This window comes from Juglans regia, chromosome 7, assembly GCF_001411555.2.
Source record: "Juglans regia cultivar Chandler chromosome 7, Walnut 2.0, whole genome shotgun sequence".
In the NCBI taxonomy this organism is placed as follows: domain Eukaryota; kingdom Viridiplantae; phylum Streptophyta; class Magnoliopsida; order Fagales; family Juglandaceae; genus Juglans; species Juglans regia.
Window position 1 is genome coordinate 46414077 of NC_049907.1, and position 21703 is coordinate 46435779.

The following is a 21703-nucleotide window of genomic DNA, read 5'->3' on the forward strand; positions in this document are numbered from 1 at the left end:
CAATTCATCCATTTCTGACATAACACTTAAAAAATATGAAAGAGAAAAGATAACATCTAAAAAGTATGAAAGAGAAAAGATAAAAAAAAAAAAAAAAAAAGACTAAAGACGAGGAAATAGATAAAGCTGAGGGAAAAGACGACTTTTTGGATCAATAGTCAGTGTATAGGGAAGAGATAATCATAGTCTGAAAATGGTGATCTTCTGTTCACACTTTTACAATTTTATCCATTTCTTTTGTTTGTTTACTCTTTTTTATCCTTTGCTTGATTTTGTTTTATTCGCATTTTTACCTTTTTATCCCTCCCCTTTATCGATCAATCCATCCATTTCTGATATAACACTTAAAAAGTATGAAAGAGAAAAGACAACACCTAAAAAAGTATGAAAGAGTAAAGATTAAAAAAATATTAAAGATGAGGAAATAGATAAAGCTGAGGGAAAAGACGACTTTTCATTAGTCAGTGTATAGGGAAGAGATAATTTACTTGTATCAGTGACTTTGTGTCTATTTGTGTAAGCGATTTTTTTTTTATTTACTGTTATTTCTCTTCGTTTTATTATTTCTGAGTGCAAATCACTCTCTCTCATTCCCGATTCCCTTTCTCCTCTTAGTTCTCTCTTAACCTTGAACCTAACGTCCTCTCCTCTCTCTCTCTCCATCTCACAGCCAGCAGCCACGGAGCACGACAGTCCTAGCGACGTCGTGGGTTGCCTCTAGCCACCAAATGCAACCTCCCTCATCCCATAGAGATCTGGGTTTCAAATTTCAGAACTCTTAATTTTTTTCTCAGCAGCCAAACACGGCGTCAAGATGGGGATTATTAGCATGATTTTATTGTACGTGCGTGTTTTCAGTTTGATGTCCATGCTTTTCTGATGTGCATGTTTTCATCTTCAGGTTTGTGGTGTTCGATTTGTGTTGATCGACTGCATCTTTAGTTTCATGGGGGTCCAGATCTGACTGGTTTTGACAACCTCAGAGATATGATTGAGGCCGAGGCTCTGACTGGTTTTGACAACCGCAGCAAATGAAAGGAGTTTTGTTCTGCATTTGCTGCTTTTATGGGTAAGGTAAAGCATTCTTACAACTATTTAGTTTTTATATTTTACCCATTTTCTCGGTGCTCGGCGAAGGAGAGGAAAGAAAAAGAACGAAGGAAAAAGAAGAAGGGGCAGCGCCGGGTTGCACCCCAGTTTATCTTTTATAGACATCTGAGCACGTACATCTGAGCATCACCACGGCTTCTCTCTGAGAATCTCTCATAGATTTCATTTTTTTCTCTCTCTTAACCCATCTTTGCAGCAAACCAGGAGCTACCCTGTGAGGGAGAGAAATGAAGTCATTGTTCGGAATCTGAATTTCCAAGTGAGAAGGAAAGCAAGGAGCAAAAATGGCAAAGAATGTGGGAATTCTTGCCGTGGCGATCTACTTCCCTCCCACCTGTATTCAAAAGGTGACCTCTCTGTCTGTCTCTGTGCCTCATTATTTCAGTTTCTGTTTGGATGTTGAGAAACGTGAGAAATGAAAAGAAAGTCTAATTTGTAGTTTTTTTCTTTTCTTTTTTTTTTCCTTGGCAATCTTTTTTTTTTAAATTGGTCATTTACGCTGATTGTTTTGGATTAAAGAAAAAAAGAGGTAAAGTTAGGTTCAGCTATTTGGATAGTTCAATTTAAGTTCGGTGAAGTGGAGGTGGAGATTTGTTTTGGCATGCATCTGAAATGATAAGTAGGAGCAGCATGGTGGGAAAAAATATTAATATATTTTGAAATTGACGATGAATCTATTTGAAGAATCTAACTTTTTAATTCCAGATGATATTTAGGAACGCTCTGGTCAGTGTTTTCATAAGGCGTCCTCCAAAATTTTTAGTTTTTGTCCAGGATGCGGATTGAGGAAATTAGAAATATTTGAGACCAGGACAATGACAAATGACACGATCTGACTCTCAAACATCTCGACTTTCTAGGTGTGAAAGTCATTCTGATATGTGGTCTTGAGTAATAATCTCTTCTTCTTCTTTTTCTTTTTTCAACTCTTAAACAAATAAGTTGGATTTCTTTATTTAAATTTTCATGGCATGAGATGCTAAATGATTATTCGAAAAATCGTAAAAGAGAAGCCAGATGATTCCTCTTGGAAAAATATTTGCTGCAGCCTACAGCCGGCGCACACTCAATGCATTGAGTGTAAAAAAAAAAAATCATGTGAAGTGTGCGCCGGCTGTAGGATGATGTATAGCAGATCTCATTCCTCTTTGAGCAAGTTGATATTCTCAATGCGCACACAAACATGCCATCTTAATGGATCAATTCATAACTGTTACAATGCTAAAAAGAATTTCACTAAATTTTTTTAAAATAATATAATGTACTTCAAGTAGGACTGGAATTGTTGCAAAAAGATATAAAAGAACAAAAGGCATTTAAATGCAGTTTTGTCCGGTGTTTGTCTACATATGGTTCTAACCTTCAGCATTTTTGCATGAGTGTCCACTTTCAGTTTAAAGCATGTTAACTTTCAATTTGCGAAAGCAATATGCTTGTGCCTTTTGCTGAAAATCTTGGTTATTCTCCTTCATCTTGATAATTGATATATCACATATTTATTCCTATAAAATATATCATATTTTTTTGTTTTATTTTATAATTTTGTTTGTTTTTGGTATTTCCTTTGGTGATATTTTATCCCTTCAATGAAATTTGAGGTATCTATTAAATCTATTCCACATTTGTTAGTCATTTTTATAAATGAGATAAATTTCCTTTGATGCATTAATGATGTTGTGAATTGATGCCAAAGTTGTCTTATATTAGATTACTTTGTTGATGAATCATTGATCAATTTATGGTCTCTCTCTCTCTCTCTCTCTCTCTCTCTCTTGCAATTTTATTGTATGCTAGATATGTATTACAACAAGCACTTCTGCTGGTCTAGAGCAGACTTTACCTTGGATCTTTTATCATAAGGTGATTGGAGTTTCAATAGTTTTCCTTTTTGTGGAAGGGAAGGCTGCCCTCCGCAAATGTATCTAAAGTCTTGGAAACAATTCCAGCGAGTCTAAGTCTTCTGCTTCGTGTATTACATTTACCAGTCAATACCTCGTTGTATTTAGGCCTCGTTTGTTTTCGGAGATGAGATGAGATGAGATGAGATTAAAGTTAAAAAGTTGAATAAAATATTATTAGAGTATATTTTTTAATATTATTTTTGTTTTGGGATTTAAAAAAGTTGAATTGTTTATTTTATTTTGTATTGGAAGTTGAGAAAGTTGTAATGATTAGATGAGATGAGATGAGATGAGATGAAAAGTTTTCCCAAAACAAACGAGGCCTTAATGTCTGCAATTTTTCTCTTAAATTCCCTTCTTGTTTTGAATTTCTTGATTTCTTTTATTATGGGTTATAGATTTTTTATTTTTATTTTTCAGGGAGTTTAACTTATATTCAGAACAAGAGAATTAGAGGAGCAGCAAGCTAAAAGGTTTTATTTAGATTTCTTTTTTAGAACACTTTACAATGGATGGTAGCATAGATATGTTCTTTCAGTTTTAGTTTTTAGGACTTTATTAATGTTTGCTCTTTGTTCTAATAAAATTTTATTTTACTTATATAAAAAAGCGTAGGTGTATCTATTGAACGACTCCCTTGTACTTAGATTGCACCTTTTTTGGCTCATCAATAAAAGTATCTCAGTTGAAATATTTTTTCTTTCAGAGGTGGTCAGTGATGTTGTCAGCCAATATTTATTAGTGGAGGAGACTGTTAGTTTGTTTTTACTTTGTGAAATTTCACTAATACGAGTCTAATTATTTATGCTTCAATTTCCGTTATTGCAACTATGTGACTAGCCGGATCTGGAATGAGACTTGGTTGGCAAGCTTCTTCCACAAACCATGTAATTATGAGTTGTTTGTGAAGCAATCTCTAAATATGGAAATGGCGATTGTCATGGCAAGGTTTAGGTTACTGAATTTTTATCTGTTGTATGACATGCTTATTATATTTTCTTAATGTAATAAGAGGCTATTCTTCAAGTGTTATTCATTTACTTTTCTCGAGAATCAAACAAAACCTTATTTTTTTCCTTAACTTCCCTGCACGTAAATGAATGAATTGTAAAAATATGTTATGATCCAAATTTGGTGGAATTGATTTTAACATCTCTCATATGTATATCCATATAATTTAGTCAAAATTCTGATCCCATGGGGTGGTCAACCACCACCGATAGACTCCAAAGGCAGTGTTAAATTACACTTAATTGCCGAATGATAATGTTTTAAATAATGATAATGTTTTAAATTATGATCGTTTTGTTTTATAATGGATGAACAAATTGATGGGTACAATTATTCAAGATAAGAATTGTGACTGGTAAAGTTGTGATCTGAACAGCTTCTTAAAAGAAAACATTTTGTGAAATTTAATTCTTTCTTTATATGCGTTTCTTAAACAATAAACGGAATAGGAATAACCAATATTAATTAAATGTTCTTAGGGAAGAACCAAGTTGTACGTTTTCTTCTTTTTCTTTGTGTGGGTCCGCGTGCGTTTTTTTTTAATTTCATTTTAGTCTGGCCAAAAGATATCGTTGAGCAAGAGTTTTTTATTTTTTGGTTCCCCAAGCCGTAGGTTCGTACAAACAAAATTCTCGATGTTTGGCCAAGCTTTGCAATATTGGATATTGTCATGATTTGAGATCTTCAATAACAAAGATATTAAAAATGATAAAATTTATTGAGAGGGAAATGTAGGGGTTGGATGTTGTTTGTGGTGGGACTGTCAAGAGAGAATCTAATAATAATAATAAAAAAGATATATTATTGGGAGAGAAAAGGAAAGGGAAATGGAGTACTAATAGAACGTCAATATCACTATCAGACTTTTATGTAATAATATTTTCTACCTTTTAGTCACTATGAATAATGAAAAGAATGACGGTACAAAGCATGGGGCCGAGCTATCGGGGCCACAATATTGATATGTGATGCTATTATCTTATATTACGTAATTAAACTTATTTTATTGGTGGATGTAATTTGCATGATAGTACTATGTTTGGATGTTGGGTGATATCAAATGATTTTTGATATGTGAACAATATTGTTTTATAATTTTATTGAGATATATTTAAATGTAAATAAGTTGATATATGTGTAGATAAATTTAATCTTTTTTATAAGTTGATATAATATTTGTTGATCATTATCTAATTTTAAAGAATATCTGATACAATTTAATTAAGTGACTCACCCAGATAAATTATAATAAACAATATCACACATATACATATATGACCTATGAATGATAAGATATTATGTGATAAGGGGTAAAAGTGATTTTTTCTTTTCTTATGTCTTCGTCAACTCTAAAAATGGCAACATTAATCAATATTGATCTACTGATCCATTCTCTCTAATTATTATATTTTTTATTTCTATATTTGCTAAAATTTATTTATTTTTCAATCATTAAATTGTTCATTAATTCTTTTTTTTTAAATCATATTATATTTATAAAAGAAAATTGTTTCACTCAACTAGGCAACATGCTTTGCATGTTGCTCCCGACCTAGTATATATATATATATATATATGTATATGTTTGCGCGCGCGCCCCTACACAGAGCAAAGTAGACCAATTCTGCTTTCCAACTTTTCCACACTGCGTTGGGTTTCAACAGAATGCTTGGTCCATTAATTGGTCGCGTCGTAGGCGCTCGACCCTCAACTCTGACTTCTAGCTGGCTAGGCCCCATTTAAACAGTCCAAGACGAGTTGTACGTACGTTGCTCATCGTTTTTGCGTTATTATATATAGTGCAGAGAGAACCCTCAGATTATCATCAAAGGCATACCTATATACAGACATACACATATTGAGCAGCTAGCTTGTCTCAAAGGCATTCAACATATATAAAGCTAGCGTACATTGGTTTATAAATTAGATTGTGAGAGAGAGAGAATGGAGAAGCTTACGAGTGTTGTGGTTATATTTTTTGGCGTTCTTGCTGTGGTGTTTTTACAATGCGTAACAGCACAAACGGTACATGTGGTGGGAGATAGCATTGGTTGGACCGTTCCAACAGGCGGTGCTTCCGCATATCAAACTTGGGCGGCCAGTAAGCAGTTTGTGGTTGGTGATATCCTATGTAAGATTCCCACCTATGCATGCCCTTCATTTTTAGTTCCATCGCCGTCTTTTCCTTTCCTCTTTCAAATCATGAACATGAATTGATCTCCAAATTACCATAATTTCTTCAACTTCATATGTGTTTATCTCTAACTATTTAAAGACAATCTAACCATTATTTAAAGTAGTGAATAACATCAATTGTATTATCATTCTATTTTGATCCTTTGTCATTAATGATATCATCTTCTTACAGCGTTCAACTTCATTACAAATGCGCACGATGTTCTTCAAGTGCCGAAAGAATCCTATGACAGTTGCAGTTCATCTAATCCCATCGGCGACACCATCACCACTGGTCCTGTCAACATAACTCTGTCTACTGCTGGCACCCACTACTACATCTGCACTCTCGGTCGGCATTGCCTTTCAGGCCAGAAGTTATCTGTTACAATCTCGAGCTCTCCAAGCGGTGTCCCACCTACGAGCATGAGTACTCCACCTTCCACCCCAACAACTCCTGCCACACCATCTCCGACATCAGGGACCCCTGTTGATTGCGCTCCAACTCCTGCATCATCCCCTACTCCAACTCCAGGAACAATGTCACCACCTGATTCTTCATCGTCTGGTGTCTTTGCTAATTTATTTATTTCCTTGTTGTCCATTGCCATGGGCTTCCTTTTCTAAGGAATAAGGGTGGAATTTAGAGTCGATAATAGTACACTATACGTACTGTGATGTTAGAATTTTATTTGCTTATTTTTTTATGTCATTTGAGCAGCATATGATTAATAAAGTGATTATTACGAAGTAATCGAAAATCCATAATCGCATTCCCAAAGATTTTCATATTCCTTTATTGTCGACAGAAAGTGGCAGTGGTGGAACCACATAACATAAATAGGAGTGAGAGCAGTTGTACCTACTGAAGTTTGGGGCACTACAAGAAAATTGTTTATTTGTGGCCAGTTAATTCCAGCAAAATGACTATTTACAGCTAAAATGAGTCTGTTTTAATCACAAATACTCTTTTCGTCGCAATTAAATAGTTAGCCATAAAAGCTCATTTTTCTTATAGTGGGGGATTGATTTCCATATATATGTTTATTAGCTTGTAGTTAGATCTCCTCTTAATTAATAGCCAGCTTATAATTATTAGTCCAACAAAATGGCAGTCAAACCTTATATATTGAATGATCATTATAAGCTAATTATATAAAGCACTCAAATATATATATATATATATATATGTATGTATATATATATATATATAGTATTACCTAATAATCATATTTGCTTTAGAAGATCTTTTGTTAATTATTTAGGTAGTTGTGGGAAAATATTTGACGGTTTGCAAAAAGCAAAATTAATATTCATAATAATCAATTTCATATCACATATGCCGTCTTGAAATAATGAGATTCTTGCATTAGTGACCAGCTCATTTCTGTCGCTAATAGCAAGTGCGCGTTTTTGCTGCGAATTTTTGAACATTTACGACAACAGTTTGAAAATAAAAACTCATTTGCGTCGAATAATATTTTATTCACGTGAACTGTATTCTCGCCGTTAACAATATATTTGTGTCGCTCAATACTCTCGCCGTTAAAAGTATTTGCGTCCAATTATATTGATAGCCTTGTTGATAATTTTGCGACAGACTGGACTGTCACGTAAGTTGATTAGTTATGGCGCTAGCACAGCTTTCTTGCGGTGTAATTATATCGCCGGTTTAGCAAAGTGTTACCGGCGATTCATGTTTATTAGTGGCGCACATACATGGACGCTAATGGATGGTTTTCACTTTTCCTACGATATTATAGTTTTTGTGACCAGTTCGTATAACTTGTTGCGGCGACCAATAACGACGGAAAAAAAAACATTCTTGACAGATTACTACCGACCATATTGTGGCGAAATGTGTTGACGGCAATAAGATTTAAGAAATTGGACTTTCTGCGGCAGTAAATATCTCCGCAGAAAAAGGATGCTGTTGTAGTGGCACGTACGTCGCTGCGCGCAGCATTAATGTGAATGCAGTACTTTTAATTTATTTCATGCCATACGTACATTTTCAAATCAGTCAATGCTTTATTAAATATTTTTCCTCCTTTAGCATTATTTATTGTCCTTTTCTTCTCCTGATCATGATAATTAAATGATCAGTAGTTTTCACTTTTTTTAGACAACTACGCTAGTGGGACAAGAATCTAACTCACACGTTTATAAAGATTCTCAAATTACCTGCATGCATGATTATCAACGTTAAATATTATATAGAGTGCTTTGAAAGCCAAGGGAAAGTTTCAAACTCCTGTAACTCCGGAAGTTGTTGGAAATTTAATTCATTGATAAGACACTTAATTCATTGATAAGACACAGGAAATGATGAAGAAGCCACCCCCATTGTTATGGAGTATTAGAAATAACAAACCTGCAGTGCTTCCACTAGCACACGCAGCCTCTGCTCCACCAGAGGACGTTGCTGCTCCTGCTCTACCAAAGGTCATGCCAGTACATGACAGCAATGTAGCATAGTCTAGAAGAATCTTTCTTACACGTGTCACCATCTTATTCAATCTTAAGAATTCTGTTATACTCAGAAAGTGTATAAATATCACCACAATGTACAGTAAACATCAATGAAATACACTTAGAATATTTTCATTCTTTGCGTTTTTATCTTTATTCAAACATGGTATCAAGAGCCTTCTAAGACTCACGTCTAAAGCACTGCCATGGCCGAAATACTCAACCTCACTCCACCCCAACCTTCCTCTTTTTCTCTTCCATCTTCTTCTCATTTAGTTACTGTCAAACTCAATCATGAGAATTATCTCTTGTGGAAGGCTCAGCTCATGCCTTATCTCAAGGGTCAAAATCTGTTTGGTTTTGTCGATGGCACTACTAAATCTCCTCACCCGTTTGATACAAGTTCAAAAAAACCCAACCCTGAATATCTGGCTTGGCAACAACAAGATCAAGCTATAATGAGCGTTCTTATCTCCTCCTTATCAGAAAATGTAATTGCTCATGTTATAGACTCCGTTTCCTCTCGTGAAATCTGGGTTACACTAGCTGATCTCTTTGTTGCAAAATCTCAAGCACGTCTCATGCAAGTGCAGTATCAACTTGCTACATTAAAGAAAGGCTCAGACTCTATAGCCGATTATTACCAAAAGACAAAACTCCTCCGTGATACACTTGCAGCAGCTGGTAAACCCTTATCATCCTCTGAATTTATCACATATCTCTTGGCTGGTTTGGGTTCCGACTTCAATTCTGTCGTCACCTCTATAACAACCCAAGTGGATCCTCTAAGCCCACCTCAGGTGTACAGCCATCTGCTTACTCATGAATCCAGGCTGTCTCATCAACTCACTAGCCTCACAGCTACCACGGAACTTTCTGCAAATGTTACTTACAAACCGATTACTGAGAATCAAAATAGGGGCCGTGGGTTCTATCGAGGCAGAGATGGTTACAGAGGACGTGGTCGTGGTCGTCATGCTGGTCGATCCTCACCTTCCCACTTCTCACCATCCCGTCCCACATGCCAAGTTTGCCTTAAACAAGGCCATACTGCCCTCACGTGCTACAACAGGTTCAACCAAAGCTTTCAATTACCCCCACCACCTTCCATTTCAGCTCACTTCACTACCGTCCCCACTTCAGCCTCTGCTCCAACCTCTTCAGTTGATAATCTTTGGTATCCTGACTCAGCTGCTACACATCATTTTACACATGACTTTTCTAATTTGTCTCTTAGTCCCACAGAATACAAAGGTGAAGAGCAAGTGTGTATCGGTGATGGCACATCTCTTCCAATACAACATGTTGGCAGCTCCACCATTCCATCCACTTCTGGCAAACTTCTTCTCTCAAAACTTTATCATGTTCCTTCTATTTCTAAGAATTTGATTTCTGTTAGAAAATTCTGTGAAGATAATAACGTTTTCTTTGAATTTTACTCTACTTTTTTCCGTGTGAAGGACTCTCATTCCAACAAACTTCTGCTCCAAGGCAATACTAAGGATGGAATGTACATGTTTCCATCAGATCTTTCATCTCCTCAAGCGTACATGGGAACTCGAGCATCTCCTTTTCAATGGCATGTCAGGCTCAGACATCCCTCTATGCAACTAGTCAATAAAATCATCTCTAAAGTTTCTCTTCCAGTGCACTCATCATCCACGTCCGGGTTGTGTTCCTCCTGTTGTCAAGCTAAGCTCCATCAACTTCCATGCAATCAGTCCACCTCTCGTTCCACTGCTCCTCTTCAACTTTTATTTTCGGATGTATGGGGTCCTGCACCAATTCTATCTCGTGGTGGTTTTCGTTATTATCTGTCCTTTGTAGATGATTATAGCAGATTTACGTGAATCTTCCCTTTGAAATACAAATCTGATGTAACGTCTACTTTTTTATCTTTTAAGCGTCATGTAGAACTTCTTTTCAATACAAAAATACGAGCATTTCAATCCGATTGTGGTGGTGAATACAGATCTTTAAACACAATGTTACAATCATTTGGTATTTCACATCGTCTTTCATGTCCTTATGCTCATTCTCAAAATGGGTCGGTAGAACGAAAACACCGACACATTGTTGAAACTGGATTAGCTCTTCTTGCACACTCATCCACTCCACATTTGTATTGGTCTGATGCCTTTACAACTGCAGTGTTTCTCATCAATCGTCTTCCTTCTGTTGCTTTAAATAATAAATCTCCATTTGAAATTTTATTTCACAAAGTGCCCGATTACACATTTTTAAAATCCTTTGGATGTATTTGTTGGCCTAATCTTAGGCCATATAATCATCATAAATTGGAATATCGGTCACTTCCCTGCATTTTTCTTGGATACAGTTCGGATCATCATGGGTATTTATGCTTCCATGTTCCTACTGCCCGTATGTTTATCTCACGTGATGTGTTATTTGATGAAATGCATTTTTATTTTCCTACACACAACACTACCTCATGTCCCCGACCTGCACCCAACTCATCCTTTCTTCCAATTTCAAACACCCCTCTCACCTTCAGCACTTCAAACTACTCACACGGGCCCGTAACCTCTCAATCCACACTTCCCACAAACCAACCCGTAACCTCTAGCCCAAACCCTTCTCTCATTTCATTCAACCCACCTAACCAGCGTACCACTTCCTCTCAGCCCGTAGCCTCACAATCCGAGCCCATAAATTCACCCAGCCCACTCACATCTCTATCTAGGGCACCTGCATCTTCCCCAATTCCTCCAATTTCTACCCCGACGCCCCCTTCTTCTCTACACCATATGCAAACTCGAGCCAAATCCAACCTTCATTTCCCGAAAATTCGCAATGATGGCACCATCGCATGGCCTCGACCACAAGCTCATACCAGCTCTGCTGAGATTCCCGAAGAGCCTACTTCCGTAACAGAGGCTTCAAAACATCATGAATGGCGAAATGCTATGCAATCCGAGTTCGATGCACTTTTATCTAACAATACTTGGTCTCTGGTTCCACCTGCATCTCATCAGAATATTGTAGGTTGTCGTTGGATTTTCAAGACCAAGCATCACTCGGATGGCTCGATTGAACGACGGAAAGCCCGTCTTGTCGCCAAGGGCTACAGCCAGCTCGAAGGGTTCGACTACTTGGAGACTTTTAGCCCTGTCATTAAACCAACTTCCATCAGGTTAGTGCTCTCAATTGCTATGTCCTTTGGTTGGCGGATTCAACAACTGGATGTACAAAACGCTTTCTTACATGGCACCTTAGATGAACAAGTTTTCATGTCACAGCCACCGGGATTTGTTCACCCACAATTCCCAAACTATGTTTGCAAACTTAACAGAGCACTTTACGGCCTAAAACAGGCCCCTCGCACTTGGTATGAGCGTCTTAGTTCACGGCTCTTGGAACTGGGTTTTAGTGTCTCAAAATCGGATGCCTCTTTATTCATTTATAGACATCAATCCGTGATAATTTATTTCTTAGTGTATGTGGATGATGTGATTCTAATTGGCTCTGATCCGAGTGTGTTGGCTCAATTGGTGGAAATTTTACAATCTGATTTTCCTCTCAAGAACTTGGGAGATCTTCACTATTTTTTGGGTCTTGAATGTCATCGCAATTCCACTGGACTGGTTTTATCACAGAAGAAATACATTCTTGATTTGCTCAAGAAAACTAACATGAGCAATTGTAAGACTGTGAGTAGTCCTATGTCTCCCTCCACAAAACTGTCAGCCTTTGATTCTACCTCTATGGATGATCCATCTCTCTACAGAAGCATAGTTGGCAGTTTACAATACTTACTGTTCACAAGACCCGACTTGGATTTCTCTGTGAATCGGGTGTGTCAGTTTATGCATGCACCCAGCTTGTCTCATTGGCAAGTTGTTAAGCGTATTTTACGCTATCTCAAGCATACTATGGATTATGGTTTGGCTATTACTTCATCCCCCACCCCTGTTTTGGCTGCTTTTTCTGATGCCGATTGGGCCGGCTGCCCGGATGATAGAAAATCTATTGGAGGATATTGTGTCTTTTATGGAAAAAATCTGGTTTGTTGGAGCTCCAAGAAACAGTCTACAATTGCAAGATCAAGTACCGAAGCTGAATATAAAGCATTGGCACATGCTACCTGTGAATTATTGTGGCTGCAAGGTCTTTTATCTGAGTTAGGAATTTTTTTGTCCAAACCTCCTATTCTCTATTGTGATAATTTGGGTGCAACATATCTGTCCGTTAATCCTGTGATGCACTCTCGTACAAAACATGTTGATATTGATTATCATTTTGTACGAGATCGGATTCATGCTAAAGCTCTTCAAGTCTCATTTCTCTCAAGCAAGGACCAACTAGCTGACATTTTTACAAAGCCGCTGTCAACATCCAGATTTTGCACATTACGTTCAAGCCTCACAGTTCTTCCAGCCTTGCTTGGCTCGCCGGGGCATATTAGAAATAACAAACCTGCAGTGCTTCCACTAGCACACGCAGCCTCTGCTCCACCAGAGGACGTTGTTGCTCCTGCTCTACCAAAGGCCATGCCAGTACATGACAGCAATGTAGCATAGTCTAGAAGAATCTTTCCTACACGTGTCACCATCTTATTCAATCTTAAGAATTCTGTTATACTCAGAAAGTGTATAAATACCACCACAATGTACAGTAAACATCAATGAAATACACTTAGAATATTTTCATTCTTTGCGTTTTTATCTTTATTCAAACATGGAGGGTGAGAAAGCTGTTTCAAAAAGACCTCAAATATCCAACAACTCATGTTTTTCCAAGTCTTGTCTTGGACTTTCGATATCTTCTCTCGTTGCGTACATATATAATAATATAAACGCCTAATTAATCAAGTCAAGAGTCAAAAGTAATTATAGTCGATCGAAAGTCATGACATGAAGTAACTGGAAAATCGATATTAATATTTCGTCGACGTGCGTTGCTTGCTTCTTGGTACGTACTATGTTCATGAGTGAAAGGAAATTTTAAAGGAGAAAAAAGATTAACAGAAACAATGAATTATGCATGCATATCCTAATTCACTAATTATATATTAATTATATCATTAGGCTTAATTTCCTGATCTAATCAACAGTACTATTCAGTAAATTATTGTCAACCAGCGAAGGAAGTACTTTCGAGCTTTTTAATTAATTAATTAATTACTACCGGGGTACGTAAAAAAACGTCTGTACGTACTGTTTTTCCAAGGCCAATAATTCAAGTGGCAATTCAGGCAGTCTCGCCCTGTTGAATGTTACGTGTGGTCCAATTAATGAAAACGTAGAAACTGTCCACCTTCGAACTTTCAGCCAATTTCCATTGGGTTTCAACCGGAAGATTCCACTTGTTTTGTACAAAATGGACCGGCATCGATCCAAGCAAATCTAACGTAACGTCTCGATCGGAGCCAGGTCGCGTCTCCATTTCCCCGTCAAGAACGCGTACGTACTTCGCTAATCTGTCCTGAAGGACGACTTCTTGCGCATTGGTTTTTTCGTGACTATATAACTCTATAGGGAGCCTTAGCATCCTCATCAAATTTTTTATGTAGTCTATAAGGCATTACAGCACACAGTTTGTGTCAAAAGCCATTCAAAACACACAACACACTCGGATCGATCGATCGTCTCAATAGTACTATAGGCATATTTAAAACACAGTTATATATTTTATATCCAAAATTGTGAGTGAGAGAATGGAGAAGTTCACGAGTGTTGTGGCCGTTTTTGGGGTTGTTGTTGTGCTGCTATTGCAATGCGCAGCAGCACAAACAGTGCATGTGGTAGGAGATAGCATCGGTTGGAGGGTTCCTACAGGAGGTGCTTCCGCATACGAAACTTGGGCGGCCAGTAAGCAATTCGTGGTTGGCGATATCCTATGTAAGATTCCTGCCTCTGCTTTTCATTTTCAATTCCATCACCATCTTCCTTACTTCTTTCAAATTAACATTATTTCGATCTCCAAATTACATTAATTAATTTCTTCTTCAACTTCAAGAGATGCGTCTATCCGTAACTATTTGATGACAATCTAACTTTGTAAAGTAGTTTGTGAATAACAACACATGCATGCATTATCCTCATCCTTCACCTCCTCTGTCATTAATGTATATATGATATCATATTTTGTCCTCCTACAGTATTCAACTTTGCCACAAATGAGCATGATGTTCTTCAAGTACCGAAAGAATCCTATGACAGTTGCAGCTCGTCTAATCCCATTGGTGACACCATCACCACTGGCCCTGTCAACATAACTCTGTCCACTGCTAGCACCCACTACTACATCTGCACTATTGGCCGGCATTGCCAATCGGGTCAGAAGTTAGCCGTTACCGTCTCCGGTTCTCCAAGTGCTGTTCCGCCTACAACGAGTACTCCACCTGCCACCCCGACTCCTTCTACAACACCATCTCCCACATCAGGGACCCCTGCTGATTGCGCTCCAACTCCTGCATCATCCCCGACATCATCCCCACCCATGGGTCCGACCACTCCGGAGACAATGCCGCCGCCTGATTCTTCATCATCATCTAGTGTCTTTGCTAGTTTATTCATCTATTTGTTGTCCATTGCCATGGTTTTCCTTTTCTGAGAAAAAAGTGTTGAATTTATAGTCGATGATACATTGATATGTAGTTAGAATTTTGTTTGCAGCTTATTTCTTTATGTCATGATTTATTCAACCGGTGATTGAATTTTGTAATAGAACTACATATATAATGTATTATTTGAGCAGCATATGATCAATAAAGGAATTCTTCAAAAAGTAGTAGTGTCCACATATAATAGGTCTATTCCTAAATATTATATATTGCTTCATTGTCAGAACGTAACCACTCACAATAGACTAAAGATTGGGCGAAAAAAAATGGGCTTCTATGAAATTTTATAAGATTTTGAAATTTTTTTTCTTGACCCCCACAAAAAATAAAGATTATGGGCCAATTACGAGAAATATATTTTTTTAATTTTTAATATTTAATTTTCATAATTTTTAACAATTATGAGAAGTTTACAAAATCCATATTTCTTGTAAACACCATTGTCACACGTCGATGATCTTTTATATTATGAGCAATGAAGTTATTAATATTGAACGTTTTTAACATATCATGAAACTCGCATAGAACCAAAACGTCGTACGTAATGGATTCTTCTTTTTCAATTAGTAATATAAGAAAATTTTTGAAAAAAAAAACAGTATCATTGAGATACAATTATTACTGCAGATCAAACTCTTAACTGAAGAAACGGAACTTTCAGTCGTCAGAGCTTATATATTGATCATGATCTGCAATTCCTTTTTGCTGATCGATCAAGAAATCTATACATGATGAATCTGTCAATCTTGAAGAAATCTTTTATTAATATTTTTTACAAGCTAATATATTATATTTAAATATGGTACATGATCATGCTGTAAAATTTCTTTAATTTGTTTTTTTCTTCCAAACGATGAAACCTTTCATAACAGAGAAGAAGTTCATTACAATTAAGACAAAACAGAAAGATACAAACGTAATGGAAATAAAGTCTGTTACACAATAAGAAAATTAGGGTGGGCCCTTCCCTCTTTGGAACTCCAGCATGCAATCTGGAAGTTTGATGAGGGGTATATATCTCCAAACAAATTTTTTGAAGATGCTCATTGTGCCAATGTATGCGTGCATCGATTCTGAGTCCGGTGTATTTTGATTGCCTCCCACTTAACAAAGTTGTTGAGCATTACTCTTGCATCCCGTGTCCTTCCTTCAATGGTCCAGTCTAGGATTTGATGTGAATTATTGAGAGCTGAGATTACCACTTGTGAGTCTCATTCAATGATATGATATTAAGCCAATTTCCTTTTGCTACCATTTTGAGACCTATGAAAGCTGCAAGAGCTTCACCTCCATTTGGATTGCATATGGAAGAAAATTCAGTAATACCACCCACAATGCTGCCTAAGTGGTCTCTACACATAGCAGATCGTTAATTAAAACTAATTATATCATTAATTATGATCATCCTTTAAACTAGCCGTACGTACGCATTCATGAATTAAAAGAGTACTGAACGAATGAAGAAACTAATTATTTTGATTTCCATATATATGTTTATTAACGTGTAGTTAGATCTCTTCCTTAATTAATAGCCAGCTTATAATTAGTAGTCCAACAAAATGGCAGTCAAACCTTATATATATACTGAATGATCATTATAAGCTAATTATATAAAGCACTAAAATATATATATATATATCTATATATATATATCTATATGTATGTGTGCGCGCTCCCCTGCACAGAGCAAAATAGACCAATTCTGCTTTCCAACTTTTCCACAATGCGTTGGGTTTCAACAGAATGCTTGGGTTTCCAACTTTTGTGTTGAAGTTCACTCCATTTTATATGCTAAGTTAACATTGGAGTAGAATGAACAATAGCAAATGGCAACAAGGACTTCACTGAAGCCATTTCTCTAACCTTCCATTTATTATCGACACACTCCATAAGTATTTTATTTTCTCTCTATATATATGCATATCATGTGGATTATGATTTTTTTTTTACTAATCTTCTTGATTTTCAGTTCTTTGTTTCCCACAGCTCACAATGGAGACGATAGGGGGCTTGACCTCAAATGTTCTTCCACAGTTCTTTGTTATTGGTTTTAAATTTTTCGCTATTTGTTCCTTATAAAGTTGATGTTTTGCATTATGATGTAAGCAACAATGTAAAATATGTAGTGTATTGTGTATGTTGATGTCTATTATTATTTATTTTATTTTATAAAAATTTGAAAAGGCAATAAAAAAAAGTTTAAAAAATGCCTATAAAATATTCATTATATAAAAAATGCCTATAAAAAATAATAAACATAAAGGCCTATAAAAAAGCCTTTTAAAAAGTGTTGAAAAGTTTTTTTTTTTAAAGTGTTAACAAGATTTATTTCAAAAAATAGGTTATAAAATCCAAATATCATGCCTTTAAAAAAATTTTTAAAAGTATAAAAAAAGTGTTATAAAAAAGGTTTTGAAAGTGTTAAAAAGATTTGATAAAAAGAAAAAAAAAATGAGTATAAAATCCGGATATTCGGTTTCAACCGGATATCGAATCCAAATTCGGATCTTCTCAAATATCTGAATTCGGATCCGGATGTACAGCCATATAAAGTTGGAGAATATTGGAAAAGTCGTGTACGGGCAGTTTTCTTTGTTAAGTACAGAAATATGGAGTGCTTTGACAGCCAAGGGAAAGTTTCAAACTCCTGTAACTCCGGAAGTTGTTGGAAATTTAATTCATTGATAAGAACAGGAAATGATGAAGAAGCCCACCCATTGTTATGGAGGGTGAGAAAGCTGTTTCAAAAAGACCGCAAATATCCGACTCATGTTTTTTTAATATTATAAGAAAATTATTTATTTGCAATCGGTTAATTTTAATAAAATAATTATTTATAATTAAAATTAATTATAAATAATTTTTTAATTGTAATAAATTAATCACAAAAACTTATTTTGTTCTGAGTGAATTTAAGTCTTGTTTTGGACTTTCGATATCTTCTCTCGTTGCGTACATATAATATAAACGCCTAATTAATCAAGTCAAGAGTCAAAAGTAATTATAGTCGGTCGAAAGTCATGACATGAATTAACAGGAAAATCGATATTAGTATTTCGTCGACGTGCGTTGCAGCATCTTGGTACGTACTATGTTCATGAGTGAAAGGAAATTTTAAAGGAGAAAAAAGAACAGAAACAATGAATAATGCATGCATATAGTAATTCACTAATTATATATTAATTATATCATTAGGCTTAATTTCCTCTAATCAACAGTACTATTCAGTAAATTATTGTCAACCAGCGAAGAAAGTACTTTGAGCTTTTTAATTAATTAATTAATTACTACCGCGGTACGTAAAAGAACGTCTGCACGTACTGTTTTTCCAAGGCCAATAATTCAAGTGGCAATAATTAAACTGTTGAATGTTACGTGTGGTCCAATGAAAACGTAGAAACTTTCCACCTTCGAACTTTCAGCTAATTTGCATGTGTTTTGTTATATACTAATAAATTTGTATATCAATCTGTATATTAATATTGTTATTTTTATATTTTAAATTTAAATTAATATTATTTTTAATAAAATATACTTTCTAATCAATCAAATTAAATGAATGCACGTATTAATGTGCAGAATCGTTTAAAATTAAATTTTTTCAATTTGCATTTGGTTTCAACCGGAAGATTCCACTTGGTTTGTACAAAATGGACCGGCATCGATCCAAGCAACTCTAACGTAACGTCTCGATCGGAGCCAGGTCGCGTCTCCATTTCCCCCTCAAGACCGCGTACGTACTTCGCTAATCTGTCCTGAAGGATGACTTCTTGCGAATCGGTTTTTGCGTGACTATATAACTCTATATGGAACCTTAGCATCCTCATCAAATTTTTTATATAGTCTATAATTAGGCATTACAGCACACAGAGTTTGTGTCAAAAGCCATTCAAAACACACAACACACTCGGATCGATCGATCGCCTCAATACTATAGGCATATTTAAAACACAGTTACATATTTTATATCCAAAATTGTGAGTGAGAGAATGGAGAAGTTCACGAGTGTTGTGGCCGTTTTTGGTGTTGCTGTTGTGCTGCTATTGCAATGCGCAGCAGCACAAACAGTGCATGTGGTAGGAGATAGCATCGGTTGGAGCGTTCCTACAGGAGGTGCTTCCGCATACGAAACTTGGGCGGCCAGTAAGCAATTCGTGGTTGGCGATATCCTATGTAAGATTCCTGCCTCTGCTTTTCATTTTCAATTCCATCACCACCTTCCTTACTTCTTTCAAATTAACATTAATTCGATCTCCAAATTACATTAATTAATTTCTTCTTCAACTTCATGAGATGCGTCTATCCGTAACTATTTGATGACAATCTAACTATGTAAAGTAGTTTGTGAATAACAACACATGCATGCATTATCCTCATCCTTCACCTCCTCTGTCATTAATGTATATATGATATCATATTTTGTCCTACAGCATTCAACTTTGCCACAAATGAGCATGATGTTCTTCAAGTACCGAAAGAATCCTATGACAGTTGCAGCTCGTCTAATCCCATTGGTGACACCATCACCACTGGCCCTGTCAACATAACTCTATCCACTGCTGGCACGCACTACTACATTTGCACTATTGGCCGGCATTGCCAATCAGGCCAGAAGTTAGCCGTTACAGTCTCCGGCTCTTCAAGTGCTGTCCCGCCTACAACTAGTACTCCACCTGCCACCCCGACTCCTTCTACAACACCATCTCCTACATCAGGGACCCCGGCTGATTGCGCTCCAACTCCTGCATCATCCCCACCCACGGGTCAGACCAGTACTCCGGGGACAATGTCGCCGCCTGATTCTTCATCATCTAGTGTCTTTGCTAGTTTATTCATATCTTTGTTGTGCATTGCCATGGGTTTCCTTTTCTAAGGAAAAAATGTGGAATTTATAGTCGATGATACATTGATATGTAGTATGATGTTAGAATTTTGTTTGTAGCTTTTTTCTTTATGTCATGATTTGTTCAACCGGTGATTGAATTTTGTAATAGAACTACATATATAATGTATTATTTGAGCAGCATATGATCAATAAAGGAATTCTTATAAAGTAGTACTGTCCATATATAATAAGTATTCCTAACTATTATATATTGCTTCATTGTTAGAAAGTAACCACTCACAATAATAGACTGAAGATTGGGCGAAAAAAATGGGTTTCTATGAAATTTTATAAGATTTTGAAATTTTTTTTCTTGATTATCGCACCCACAAAAAATAAAGATTATATATGGGTCAATTATGAGATTTGTTTTTAAAAATTTTTAACAATTAAAAAAATGTGTTCTCCAAAAAACAAATTATTAAGTACTTAAGGTACTCCCATTAAAATTTAAAAACAAAAGTTGTTTAACTCCTCAAATACCTAGTAATTCATTCATTCACTATAGTAGGACATAAAATCCTTATACCAAATAATTTTTGGTTCACAAGATTTTTGGTCTTACCATTCAATCAACTTTGTTGGTGATGATATATATCTCCTCTTGCATGCTTTTATGCACGATCACATTCATCTTAGGTTTGTGTACTGACTAGCTGATCGACGGATGCCAATTAATATATATACCCCGTCCCAATTCTAAGTGTTGAAGTTGTGTTTTGCACACACTTGGCCAGGCTCCAAACAACTCAGGTCTTCACAACGGGCCTGCAAGGAGAAGGATGAACTTGACAGAAACAAGTGTGAGCCTATTGAAACTCCATTATCCCATTCCCAAAGATTTTCATATTCCTTTATCGTCGACAGAAAGTGGCAGTGGTGGAACCCCATAACGTAAATAGGAGTGAGAGCAGTTGTACCTACTGAAGTTTGGGGGAAAAAGATATATAATGGGTCTCTGACTCTCTATGAAGTTCTATAAAGTCGTGAAATTTCTTAACTATTGCCTACAGAAATATATATATGTCTCTCTCTCTCTCTCTCTCTCTCTCTCTCTCTCTCTCTCTCTCTCTCTCTCTCTCTCTATATATATATATATATTATGGGTTAATTGTGAGAACCTTTTTTATTATAGTTGAATCCCTAGAAAGTTATGAAGTCAATTATGAGAAAACCTTTCTAAATTTTAAAAACCTTAAAAAATGCACAAAATAGAGGAAAGAAAGAAGATCAAACCTTAAAGTACTCCCAATTATGTAAAAAGAAACGATTTAACTCTTCAAATACCTACTTAATTCATTCACTATGCCCATTCGAAAAAAGAAAAAGAAAAACTTTACCCAAAAAAGATCAAATCCCAGAATCCTTATATAAAATTACTTTTGTTCACAAGATCTTTGGTCTTATACCATTCAATCAATTTGTTTGCTGAATGGTAACGCATTAGAGCCCGGTCGACTACCCTATATAAATGTGTTCTTTCTTTCCCAATCTTCTAGAAGATGTGATAAACCTACAAATTAATGATCTCATAAAAGTAAATTTAAAAATTGATGTAGTTTG

The 21703-nt window shown here is 36.0% G+C and overlaps 3 protein-coding genes and 1 long non-coding RNA gene across 6 annotated transcripts; all 4 read left to right on the forward strand.

The window, feature by feature from the left end:
- The first annotated feature begins 552 nt into the window (after positions 1–552).
- LOC118349024 lies at positions 553–4054 on the forward strand. Of its 3 annotated transcripts, none has more exons than XR_004801982.1 (4): positions 553–1074; positions 1307–1457; positions 3432–3484; positions 3718–4054. It is a non-coding gene; the product is annotated as an uncharacterized LOC118349024 (long non-coding RNA). The 3 variants fall into 3 exon arrangements; XR_004801983.1 differs by having other exon boundaries at positions 3852–4052; XR_004801981.1 differs by lacking the exon at positions 3718–4054 and having other exon boundaries at positions 3432–3711.
- Positions 4055–5880: 1826 nt separating this feature from the next.
- On the forward strand, positions 5881–6930 carry LOC108998337 (cucumber peeling cupredoxin-like). Its single transcript, XM_018974865.2, has 2 exons — positions 5881–6153; positions 6391–6930. Exons 1-2 carry the CDS (start codon positions 5967–5969, stop codon positions 6822–6824), a joined length of 621 nt encoding a protein of 206 aa, XP_018830410.2. The 5' UTR covers positions 5881–5966; the 3' UTR covers positions 6825–6930.
- A 7258-nt stretch (positions 6931–14188) lies between these two features.
- Positions 14189–15416, forward strand: LOC108998336 (cucumber peeling cupredoxin-like). Its single transcript, XM_018974864.2, has 2 exons — positions 14189–14530; positions 14791–15416. The coding sequence occupies exons 1-2, from the start codon at positions 14347–14349 to the stop codon at positions 15243–15245; spliced, it is 639 nt and encodes a 212-aa protein (XP_018830409.1). The 5' UTR covers positions 14189–14346; the 3' UTR covers positions 15246–15416.
- A 3689-nt stretch (positions 15417–19105) lies between these two features.
- Positions 19106–20303, forward strand: LOC109020176 (cucumber peeling cupredoxin-like). The gene is made up of 2 exons (XM_019002599.2): positions 19106–19428; positions 19686–20303. The coding sequence occupies exons 1-2, from the start codon at positions 19245–19247 to the stop codon at positions 20126–20128; spliced, it is 627 nt and encodes a 208-aa protein (XP_018858144.1). The 5' UTR covers positions 19106–19244; the 3' UTR covers positions 20129–20303.
- The last annotated feature ends 1400 nt before the right edge of the window (positions 20304–21703 follow it).

What these genes read in the sequence shown, in the direction of transcription:
- LOC108998337 (XM_018974865.2), top strand. Translation starts at nt 5,967, where the DNA reads ATGGAGAAGCTTACGAGTGTTGTGGTTATATTTTTTGGCGTTCTTGCT. An exon ending in TGTGGTTGGTGATATCCTAT is followed by an intron (nt 6,154 to 6,390) that starts GTAAGATTCCCA and finishes ATCTTCTTACAG; the next exon opens with CGTTCAACTTCATTACAAAT.
- LOC108998336 (XM_018974864.2), top strand. Translation starts at nt 14,347, where the DNA reads ATGGAGAAGTTCACGAGTGTTGTGGCCGTTTTTGGGGTTGTTGTTGTG. An exon ending in CGTGGTTGGCGATATCCTAT is followed by an intron (nt 14,531 to 14,790) that starts GTAAGATTCCTG and finishes GTCCTCCTACAG; the next exon opens with TATTCAACTTTGCCACAAAT.
- LOC109020176 (XM_019002599.2), top strand. Translation starts at nt 19,245, where the DNA reads ATGGAGAAGTTCACGAGTGTTGTGGCCGTTTTTGGTGTTGCTGTTGTG. An exon ending in CGTGGTTGGCGATATCCTAT is followed by an intron (nt 19,429 to 19,685) that starts GTAAGATTCCTG and finishes TTTGTCCTACAG; the next exon opens with CATTCAACTTTGCCACAAAT.